The sequence below is a fragment of the Andrographis paniculata genome, unplaced genomic scaffold, assembly GCF_009805555.1.
Source record: "Andrographis paniculata isolate CXL003 unplaced genomic scaffold, ASM980555v1 Contig57END, whole genome shotgun sequence".
NCBI lineage: Eukaryota > Viridiplantae > Streptophyta > Magnoliopsida > Lamiales > Acanthaceae > Andrographis > Andrographis paniculata.
In genome coordinates, this window is record NW_026137592.1 from 940,328 (window position 1) to 952,306 (window position 11,979).

The 11,979-nt window shown below is 29.2% G+C and overlaps 2 protein-coding genes across 3 annotated transcripts; both read right to left on the minus strand.

The window, feature by feature from the left end:
- Positions 1-282: 282 nt before the first annotated feature.
- LOC127257421 (transcription factor MYB25-like) lies at positions 283-2,736 on the minus strand. Of its 2 annotated transcripts, none has more exons than XM_051283829.1 (3): positions 2,555-2,736; positions 1,270-1,416; positions 283-1,058 (listed from the first exon to the last, which is right to left on the minus strand). In XM_051283829.1, the coding sequence occupies exons 2-3, from the start codon at positions 1,394-1,396 to the stop codon at positions 283-285; spliced, it is 903 nt and encodes a 300-aa protein (XP_051139786.1). In that variant the 5' UTR covers positions 1,397-1,416; positions 2,555-2,736. The 2 variants fall into 2 exon arrangements, with proteins under 2 accessions (XP_051139786.1, XP_051139785.1); XM_051283828.1 differs by having other exon boundaries at positions 1,270-1,450.
- Positions 2,737-7,869: 5,133 nt separating this feature from the next.
- Positions 7,870-11,887, minus strand: LOC127257488 (small RNA degrading nuclease 5). Its single transcript, XM_051283939.1, has 14 exons — positions 11,647-11,887; positions 11,281-11,337; positions 11,137-11,202; positions 10,884-11,017; positions 10,676-10,788; positions 10,287-10,397; positions 10,111-10,181; positions 9,777-9,836; positions 9,637-9,692; positions 9,285-9,345; positions 8,897-9,164; positions 8,627-8,808; positions 8,261-8,550; positions 7,870-8,170 (listed from the first exon to the last, which is right to left on the minus strand). The coding sequence occupies exons 1-14, from the start codon at positions 11,740-11,742 to the stop codon at positions 8,047-8,049; spliced, it is 1,689 nt and encodes a 562-aa protein (XP_051139896.1). The 5' UTR covers positions 11,743-11,887; the 3' UTR covers positions 7,870-8,046.
- Positions 11,888-11,979: the final 92 nt, after the last annotated feature.

An 11,979-nucleotide genomic window follows, 5' to 3' on the forward strand; every position in this document is an offset into this window, starting at 1 on the left:
CAAACACACCCTAAGACAACAACAACAATAATGTTTAGGAGTAAAAAAAACATAAAGGATATATATACACACATAAAGGAGTTTATACGCATTTGTACTACGTTAAAATGCACCTGGTGCCATATGAACTACTATCATACCTCGTCAGTTTGTTTCGTATATTTCTGTTATGTTAACATGCACTTTGTATGCTGAAATTAATTATGAAATATATTGTGTAATTATTACTATTTTTTTAAGCTAACCAGACCAATATATATATATATATATAATTAACCATGATCAAGAGGACAATCCCACCCCAAGAAAATCTATAAAGGGGACATCATTCTTGTGAGTTGGTTTATGATCTTCTACCTCTTTCTCAGTGCTAATTATCCTTGTCTTGCCAAAAGACAAACTATTTTTTTTGCCCTTTCTATTGTCCGAATCCGCATTCGCCATCCCCATCCCCATCCCGTATTCAAAATAACTTCTCAAGGGTTTCGATACGCTACCTTTGCTACTTAAAATGTCGAAGGCTGCAAATGCCTCACGACCACCACCGTAGCCACTAAAGACCGAAAAATTTCTACTATAACTATTCAAACCCGTAATCGATGCTGTACTGCACGGCCGAGTTTTTCTTGCGAAGAAACTTCGATTAGGCCACAAAGATGCATTCCAATAATTTTCTTTGTTTTGGCCATGGTGATCGAAGAAAACACTAGTATTCTTATCAAAGCTGATTCTCGAAGCGAAATCTTCCTGGATTGTTGGGTTCTTGGATCGATGGAAAATGTAGTTACCAGGAGATTCGGCGATGACATTATCAAGTTCTTGGCTTGTTCTTTTTCCTGATAGCTTAGATCTTTCCCTTTTCCTTCTTGCCATGATGACATGCCAATGATTCTTCACAGCATTATCAGTTCTTCCTGGGAACAGCCTGGAAATTAGGGCCCATTTATTGCCATGGATTCTGTGAGCTGCAAGAAGCCTTTCTTCTTCCTCCTCTGAAAATGGCCTTCGATTGATCCTTGGATCGAGCTGGTTGAACCATCTCAGCCTGCAACTCTTCCCTTCATGATAATCAACTCAAAAAATTTTAATCATTATTTTTAATTAGGTGTTCTTGGGTAAAAATCAATCTGGAATTTGATTATGTTTTGATTAAATTTTGGGGATAAAAGATCAGAATTTGAATAAACACTAATTTAAAAAACCCTAATTTGAGAAACCCTAATTTTGAAACCCGATGAATATACATGAATTGAATTGAGATGAACTCACCTGATCTCCCTTGAAGCTTTTCAGCTATGGAATTCCAGTTTTGGGGCCCGGATTGCTCGACAAGACGACGAAGTTTTTCGTCCTCTGCTGGCCTCCAGTGCCCTCTTGGACATGTTCTTTGATCCATGTCGCCTGAACCTTCACAAGCTGAGCTTTCGTCCATTTTCACAGAATAAATTCTCTGTTTCCAAATTATCTATTTAATTAAATTCTATACATACATATATAGATAGATCTTTTTAATTATCTGAATTATATTGATCATGATTCATGACTATGGTAAAAAAAATTGAAAATTTAAAAGTCCTTAACACAATGATGAGATGAATGAACAAGAAAATCAAATGGTTTTGCACCACAAAATAGACCTTTTTTTTTTTTTTTTTTTTTTTTTTTCCTTTAACAAAGTAGAGAAGATTAAAAGCAATACTTAAATTAAATGGTCATTTGAAAATAGTGTTGTGTATTATAGAATTTTGGTGTACTTGTCAAAATTAGCTACCTGTAATTATTGGAGTATTTACTGTTGGCCTATTGGGAAAGTAACTGGTAAACAAGATGATTGACACATGCTCTAATTAAATAAATACATTATAATAGTTATTATTGTTGCAATAAAAATTGATTAATTAATTAACACAATGGAGACAGAGACAGACAGTCCAATTAAATGTCCCGATAATTGACGTATCATCATCTAAGTAGATCAGATATGCAATTTTTCAACCACCTGGACAAACTATATCTATCATCAACAGATTTTTTTATTTTTTGTTAATAAATTTAAGAATTAAGTTTATTGAATTTAAACACATTCGAATTCTTTTTTTTTTTCTTTTTTTTTTCTTCTTTTCATCAACTAGATATATCAGTTTAATTTCGGATTATTCGAAAGCTCGTATAATAAGTTACAAAATTAAAACTGTAAAACTATCATAATTTAAATTATATATGATCAAACATTGAAGTGATACACTACAAAAAAAAAATATATATATTTGCATTGGAATTCCGTTCCTAATGTCATTAGTAACGGAAAAAGTAGATTTAGAGACAAAAAAGTTTTGTTACAAAAATTATTTTTTCTTATAGTGATATAATAAAATTAACAACCAAATCTATGCGGAACAAATAAGAAGATTATATCGTTATAATGCTTTACAAAAAAAAAAAATTGCAGAAATCAGATTTCACTTTAAAAAAAAATAATAAATAAATTCTGAAATAGCAAAGTTATATGAATTAATTCTCAAAAAAATGGTATACAGAATCAAATAATTCTTACCTGGAAAGAAGAGGGTAACAAAACCCAGACGAAGAGTTGAGATCGATATCGATATCGAGGATGAAGTGGTTTTATAAAGATTAATTGAGAGATTTTATTGAAGAGATTAAATATATAATTGGGAGGTTTTAAAAGATGATGATCTAAGGTTGGAAGCTCAAATATGGAATAAAAAGCTTCTTATTCAATTATTTGATTTGGTTGGTGACCTTTCCATCTTCTCACCATCATATACATATATATATATAAATGTGATTTTTTTTTTTTTAATATTATTGGATTATTCGGATTTGAGCATGTAACAAGAAATTATTGAAATTAAAATTTAATTTTCTACTGTTACTATAATTGTAATTATCATTTTTATCTTTTTATTTCATTTGATCATTTAAGTTGTATAATTTCATTATGTCATTTATGACTACCCACAAAACTTCATTAGTGATCTTACAAAGCTAAACTATTAGAGGGATAAATATATATATATATACAATTATTATATTTAATCTCAAAATAGAACCGATTATTTTAAGAGATATATATATTAATACACATACTAACAAGAAAATATTTAAATTTCCGATTATATATTTATATGCATGTATATATATATATATATGTTTCTTTGAACATGTTTTTATTTTTAAGTAAATTTATATAATTTGATGATCAATAAGCAAATAATTCATTAATTTCCAAGTTCTTTGATGTAAGAAGATCCAATAAATTTTAATCTATTTTGGTTTTTGGTAAACAACATACATCCTAGTATAAATTAAATTATCATATAACAATTTTGCATCATAATTTTGGCGTCGGTTACGAATAAGCATCACGCGACATTATACGGTAAAAGTATACACGATGTATATCATAATTGCTTTTAATATAAAATTACATAATAAATGTTGATATAATATATATAACATTATGTGCATATTAATATTCCATACAATATATATGTTACTATTGATTTAATACTCCATATAATAAATTGAAAATACAATATAGTATATCTTAATATAAAAAAATACAACATATGAAATAATATCACATAATAATAATTCGCATAGCACAAACTAAATATTAATATAACATAAATATCACAAAATAAATGCTAATATAACACAAGTATATTATATAGTCTACGACAACACATGATTTAATTTCAATTAATACTGAATATTGTATCTATTTGTTTAGTATTTTGATTTGAATAGTTTTTTATTTAAAATATAGAAAATGATATCAGTATATAAAAAATAATATTTCTTTGTTGAATATTGACTCTCTCTTTTTTTTTTAAATGATAAAATATATATTATATCAATAATATATATAAATATGGGCAAAGAAACCCTAACACACTTTATTTTCTACTTTAAGATATATTTATATAGTAAAAATAAAAATCAATAGTTGTCAAGATCTAACTGCCAATTTTCATTTAATGGCTGGATTTAGTTTCATTTTAGGTATGACATAGTATAAATATAAATCGAGCCAAGTTAATAAAATTTAGAAATATATATATAGTTGGAATTTATGTAAAAATAAATAAAAACATGTGGTCATTTTATATATTTAGTAAATTTTATGATACCCTATTTAAGGCAGTGAATAATTAATTAATTAATTAGAGAAAAGTGATTTTATATATATATAATTAATTAATTAATTAATTAGTGGTGGTTCAATGCATGCACTTTCATGAAGATAGCAAGTCAAAAACAATATGCACTAATAATAATGATAACAACAATAATAACAATAAAATTGATTTCTTAACTGACTCATTTTTCTCATACCCCACGAAATTAGTGACACATTATTTTATATATATATATATATGTTTAAAACTTGTATTAATTATATTCTGGAAATTTTATATATTAATAAATAAATAAATATATATATATTTGTTTATCCATTAACATCACAAGTCCCAATTTAAATCACACAAACCCAAATGGTGCTTTCGATTTGTAATTCATATTTAAATAATATATAGTTTAATGTAATTTTTTTTATTATTAAAATTCTTACAATTTTTAATAAGAATATTTGTTTTCTATTTCTATAAAAAAATATTGCATCAAAATACTACTCGAACTAAAACTTAAAAAACAACAATAATAATAATATTGAAATGTAGTATTGGTTTGAATTTTTTGATTAAATAGTATTTTAATTTGATATTTTGTAATTTTCTTAATTTATATTAATCAATTCCCTTATTATTATTAATTAATTAATTATAAACTTAATTTACAAATATATTTATATTGATTATCTATATTTCTCTCTATAAAGTTTTTTTTTAAAAAAAATGTCTTGATTTGTTCTTTTTTATTTATACGTATATTTTAATAGTATTTGTAAATAAAAATGAATGTTTATTGTATCTTTTTAAAAATATATCTATTAAAAATAAATAATAAATGACATATACAAGTAAACAAATTAATCCCTATTTTGCACGTACCTCATATATGCTTTATTTCAAGTAATACAATTAAGAAAGAACAGTACGTGATTGATGAACTCTCAACAAACACATACCCTCCCAACCCTCTAAATGAAATTAAATTATTTAACTTTTTATTATTTTATTAATTTTATATTTACTGAATTTACTATAGAAAAATAAAAAAATAATAATAAAAAAAAATCAACAAGTACATTGTTGATCAATTCCACATAAACCAATGTGTTTAATTCATTTGTCTAATTTAATTAAATTAATTCACACGTAAGTACGAAGATTTATTTATTTATTTATTTAAAATAGAATAAAATATGAGTGTTGAAGTGTGCCATAAGAATGTGGTTTTAATTTGTGTGGATTAGACATTTCTTGCACTAATTTTGTTACTGCCAAACCCTAATTAATTAATTATATGTTAGTTGGCATTTTTTTGTCTATCATTTCATGAGATTGCAACTCATTTTCTATTCACCTTATGTAATATTATAAGAGTATGTAGTACGAAATTTTTCTTTTAACTATTTAATTTATTATCCGAAATATTCAGATTTTTTTTTTTTCATGTAAAATAATATTTTATTTAAAAAATTAAGTATATTAATATTTTATGTGTAAATTCCATCACATTGTGAGGTATGAATTGGAATTATAATTAATTATAAGAAATTGATGAAAATAAATTAAGAAGATAAATGAGGATTTGAATTTTGAAATGAATTAATCGTATATACTAAACCATTAGTTTTAAATAATAAAATTATTATAATCTTATTATGAACATATATATATATATATATGTGTGTGTGTGTAATTGGAGAGTGACTGATTAGCTAACTTTATATATATTTTGAATATTACTCCTTATTCATGATAACAACATAATAATATTATGTTAAAAATAAAATAATTTAGACATCTTACTTAAATCGATGGTTTTAATTTGAAAATAATTGTTATTACACTATAAGAGTCGATACAAGAAAAAATCAATTTTGTAATAAAACTTTTTTGTCTCTAAATTTACTTTTTCCGTTACTAATGACATTAGAGACGGAATTAGGAATGGAATTACGTTAGCTACGTGAACTTCAGGGACGGAATTCCGTTACAAATATATTATTTTTTTTTGTAGTGGTTATATGTTATATATTTCTGCTTAGATAGGTTGGTCAGCTCGAAATTAGTCCAATCTCAAATTAATTCCTACAAATTTAATGGATATTACAAACATATCAACTATTTACAATAAATATGGATTTCTCATTTATAACAAAAAATAAAATAATAAAAAAACAAAATATTACACATTCTTTAATTTATACTCTTCAATATTACATTTATTTATAAATATATTAACTATTTACACACTCAATTTATTGAAAATATATATATATATATATATCCTATAAGAAATGGTCTGATAGCATAAAATAAATTTGTGACTATGAGATCATGAATTCAAATCTCCGACATCTATTAAATTCGATGAAAATTTTTACCCATAATATGTATCTTAATATGTATTTCAAAAAACACAATAATAATAAGAATAAAATTTGTATAAATTCATTTGAGATGAAACTTGTTTTGTAGAAAATAATAATAATAACGTAACACTAGTTTCGATTCAAGACTATCACAATATTGTTATAAGATATATATATATGTGTGTGTGTGAAAGATTGATTCAAAATCTATTTGTATGTTAGATTATATAAAATTAATTATTTCAATAAATTTTTTTAAAAAAAGGAACTATTAATGGGTAATTGTTCATATTACTTTTGCATGTATGTTATATGTAAATTGATATATTTATATACTGTTTTTTAATACTAATTAATATATTGTTATTATATAATTATTATCACAATCATGCAATACATAGAATACATATATAGGAAATACTGAAATAATAATATAAGTATATAAATTGTTGAATTTAATAAATACATAAAAAAATAAAAATAAATAAAAAATCAAAAGAATAGAGTGGTCATAATACATAATAATTGCAATATCAAATCAAAAGTTGTTAGTTGGTTAATGCTAATAGGCTGCCGGAGAATTAATTATACATTATCATGATAAATAATTAATATATATTGGAAATTTAAAAAAAAAATAAAAATAAAAAATAAAATGGAAGTTAAAGAATTGGCTTCGTACATCTTACCTACCACAATAAATTCCAAATAGACTTTTGTCAAATTTAATACTAATAATAACTCACTTAATTGCAAACAAGAATAATCAACGTATACAGACATACATTGCTTATCCGTATATTGAATTATGCCAACATCTTTTTTGGTTGAATCTCTCGCTCAGTTTCTTTTAGTAAAATTAAATTAAAAAGAATAAAATAACATAAATCCTACAAAATAATTTTAATACTTGAATGATATAAAATATATATATATATATATTGAGGTTGCTAAAGAAATCACCAATGATATTTTATAAATGGTGTATTTTTTTTGAGTAATTGTTGCTCAAACAGGTTGGGATCGAATTTTCGAATCGTAAATCTGGCCGGCTGTCGATTTCTCAATCAGGGCAGATCGATCGCTCGCCCGGCTCGCCGGAAATCATCCACACATCCGGTTAGGACAATCCCGCCGTCGATCATTGCCGGGCAGGAGCATGTCGAACAGGATGAACACTAACACGGCGTGGACGAGGACAGAATCGAACGCTACATAGTAGTCGGGAAATGGAGAGCAAGAATGACCATGGCAGATTTCCAGCCCTGCCCTGTTAGCCAAAAATATGTCGGGAATCAAATCCAGGAAATCGTAAAAGACTTGCTCGAATCGATACAGGATCAAAGAAGAAACCGAGCCCTCCATTTCGGATAGGAAGATGATCTTTTCAACTAGCTATGATGCTCGAATAGTACAGCAATTATAACCACAATTCTCGACTGGGCGTTTCCACATCAAAATTTTCCGAAATATGAACTAATTACTACATAAATGATCTCAGTCGCACCATTCTTGTATCAGTGTTTAATGCCGAGAAAACACAGGCCAACTTCGGCTTGCGCTTGAAGCTCTTTCAGCACTTCCACAATCTTTTCCCGGGATATTGAAGTTTCTGTCTGCTCCGTAAGCAGTTTACGTAATCTTCATAAAAAACAACTCAGTTTACTGACTCAACAAGCTACGGGAGTTGAAAGTAACTGCACGGTAAATTATTCGATTTTAATGACTTACTTTTGTACAATAGCTGTATTTCCATGGCCGGTGCAAACAATGAGCATGGCATTGCGGGGCAAACATGAGTACAGGCTTCTGACTTTGTCATCGACCCGTCTGAGAATCTCCTTCAATTCTGTAGTCACTTTGCAAACACTCTGTTTCTTACCGGACTTGCTGCACGTAACCAGCGAAATCATCTCCGCTATCTTTGCATTCAGATTCTCGTCGCAATCTGCTTGTTTTTTGAAATAGGAGAATAATTCGGAAAACTGGGTCCAAATAAATTGAACTTTTTTATTTTTGACCTGATAATTAAATGAAACATTAGTCGTAGGGCCGTGAAATTTGCGAGCATTCTTAACCGAAACTTTAAGAGGTTACCTCTTTCTTGGCTTTTGTAAGGGCTTCATCATCAGAGGACACCGGGATGGAATTAGATGCCTCGGAGGCGTATCTTTTTACTACAGCAACATGATCGATCAAGGATGAGGTTTTCCCAGACTCACTTAACACGGTGAGGAGTTTCTTCCGTATGAGCGATGAGGGCATCCCAAAACTAGGACCTGTTTATGAAATAAGCTTAGATTAATGAAAAAAACTAAAACATAGATGAGTATAGAGGCGAATAATGTGTCAATTCAAGGTAAATACCGTTTTTAATTTTTAGCAGTGCAAGCTCCATTGTAGCTCTTGCATCTTCGACGCTGTCATGACCCTTTCCGGAATCCTGTATCTCCCTGGAAAGGAATTTCCTAGTCAACACTCGTAAAGCTGTTTTGTAAGATCCGCCGCGAGGGTGTTTATACAAGATGGCTGTATCAATCACCAGTTCATGATGAATCTTCAAAGCTAACAAATCATTTTCTAACGAATGCCCAACAAGGATGGTCTCTTTGTGAACCAGCTGAAGAATATTTTCCTGAAAAAAGAACCGACAATTGGAATGAATGAAAGAAACACTTAAATGAGGCTAACAGCAAAATGGTATGCCATAATCGATACCATTTTCGAAAATAAGTTATAATGAAACAGAATATACCTGAACGTCTTCGAGGGTTGTTGTTACTTCTTCCAACATCTCCTTTGTAATTCCACTGTATCTGCAATATTATAAGTACCATGAACCATGAGTTCTTTAATAGATCACCGAACAATTCCTGGAGGACAATGTAGAGGTCGAATTCTAGTTGAAAATATATATTATTCACATATACAACTGTAGGCAAGATTCTTGTTCAACGATGAACTGAGCTCGATTTCGTATTAATTAGGATACTACTCTCTATTCCAATTCAAATAAACAATTTGCCGAAGTATTTGACAAGTTGATGTATGGTAATGAATCATTCAAGCACATTTACCCAGGTCCCAAAAGTTCAAAGAAAAGCTACCTTGTGTTGTAATCAGTGATGGCATTTGCTGGTTTGACCAGTTTATCTAACAATACCTATACATACACAATACCTAAAGAAATCAAAAGCCATAGCCATTAATCGAAAAAATAAATATGATATCAATGCTAAAAGTGTACCTTTCCTGCAATATCAACCACCGTGACTCTTGTAAGCTCAAAACCCTGGCTTGTAATACACTGGCAAAGCATATTTAACAGCACACAATAAAAGAAAATTCAATATGCAGTACCAAATAAATTGTATTTCGTCACATTTAACACAATGTAACAATAGCAAGTCAATCAAGGCTAAAACATGGCGTCAGCAAAAGTGTACAACATCATTATTATTAGCGTAACTCTTTACTATCAGTATACACCATGAAGCTATAGTATTCTAGATTTTATGAAGCTTGTTCGTGTATAACACAATGATAATTTGTGAAAAGTAGCCAACAAAGAATAAGCATACCATCTCACAGTCAATTGCCAGCATTTCATGCAACGGAGTTCCAGAAGGTGCAGGACTCGTTGAAATAAATTCTGGAAGTCAAACAGGTACATAACTATATGAAGACAGCTATTTCAAAAATATAAAAATAAAAGGAGAACAAGAAAACCCCTTTATATAAGAGGTCACGGAATTACCTTGATTTTTACAAATATATCCATTGTCATCCAGTTCCTTGGCGGATAATGTGTAGTGGGTAATTGGGAATGGCAAGTTTTTTGTTAAGTCAGTACCAGATGCATGATTACCTGAAAGATCCAGAATTTCTAAATTTATACTTGGCAATAGTCTTCAGATATGATCCACAAAATAATTTCAATCAGCTAGCATAAATCCATGTTATATAGAATGCGGAAAATCAAGATCAAGAAACCTTTCTTCCTTAATTCTGTTTTCTGCATAGATTATTCTAAAAATGTTCAATACTGACTAAACATTCGAATAAAGAGAACAAAGAGAAGCACAAATACATCCAGCAGAAAACGATTAATTAACAGGAGTGTTACTTTATAGAAGACCGTCAGACCTTGATAAGATGTCCGGACTGCTTTCTTTTGAATATTTTCGACTTCATCCCTTTTTCGTTTAACTTTACATGTAAGGAGTGCATCCACAGTCTGCAATCCATCTGATACACAGCTAGCGTAAAGCAAGAAAAGGAACCACAATTGTCAAATTAGTCCTTGAAAAAATTACGATAACAAAAGTCTTCAATACAGCAGTACCCTAACTACCTGAGAGCTAAAACCGCCCGGGGATTTCCACAGCATTCTTTAAAACCTTTTAACAATTTAGACTGTGACAAATAAAGCGACGCATCAAGCCCGGGAACATAAAGCATGACAACTTTGGGAATTAGAGGCTTGTTCTGCACATAAACATAACAATCAAAATAGAGTTAAAATCATGACTAAATAACTACAAGCAAAGTTCATTGTGCATGTATGCTTATTCGACACAATTAAGTTAGTATAAATGAACTTTTACCTTAATAAAAACCCATGACGGCATGAACCCGTCAGCAAGCACCCAAGTTGCTAGTCCTTGAACATCCTATAACATCGACACATGATTTCCAAGAACTCTGCCGATTTTAACAAGAATTTATAAGAGCAAAAATTCAACACATACGTGAAGATTCAAGGTTGAATTTGCTTCTGGCTGCTTAAACTCAATATCAGCTGTTGCCTGCAACAAAATACCCAATATTTGAATTTCATCGGCTGTTACACAGAGACATACAACAAGAAGCTCAAACATAATCAAGAATATGTATGTAATGTTTTGGAAGCCAACATAGGAAATTAGCAGTCTAAAAAACCTATGAAAAACATATGCCAAAAAAAATGCATAAATAAAAACAAAGATCCTCCCAACAATTAATTCCCTGCTGTAATATTTTTGAAGTAGTAGAAAGAATCACAGCACAATAAACATACAGTTTAAAAATGTCGAAGAACAATGAAGAAAAGACGTTGAAATAATTAAGAACCAAACCTCGGGACCGTAAACATCAAAGAAGGGCTTCGCATTGGCGCTGGCGTTAGAATTCTCTTCATCGGGCGCTTCAATTTCATCACCAACAGAACTCATCCTTAACACAATAAAATCAATAGAGCTCGTGCTTCTTACGCAAGTCCGTCCGATTTCTTGCAAAATCCCAAACTTTCATCTCCCAAATATTGTATATTGTACGTCAATCTAGAATTCTAGGGTTTGCGATTTGTTGATCAATGTTCTTCTGTACATTATTTTTTCGTTGAAGTAAATGGGTCATCATAATTGGGCCTACCCAATCAGAATAAAGGCCCAAATTATGATCTTCTAGCG

Coding starts and splice junctions, on each gene's coding strand:
- LOC127257421 (XM_051283828.1), bottom strand. CDS start 1,432: ATGGACGAAAGCTCAGCTTGTGAAGGTTCAGGCGACATGGATCAAAGA. Junction 1,059..1,269: donor AAAGCTTCAAGGGAGATCAG/GTGAGTTCATCT, acceptor ATTATCATGAAG/GGAAGAGTTGCAGGCTGAGA.
- LOC127257488 (XM_051283939.1), bottom strand. CDS start 11,742: ATGAGTTCTGTTGGTGATGAAATTGAAGCGCCCGATGAAGAGAATTCT. Junction 10,789..10,883: donor CGGGCGGTTTTAGCTCTCAG/GTAGTTAGGGTA, acceptor GCTTTACGCTAG/CTGTGTATCAGATGGATTGC. Junction 9,837..10,110: donor TGGCAATTGACTGTGAGATG/GTATGCTTATTC, acceptor ATGCTTTGCCAG/TGTATTACAAGCCAGGGTTT.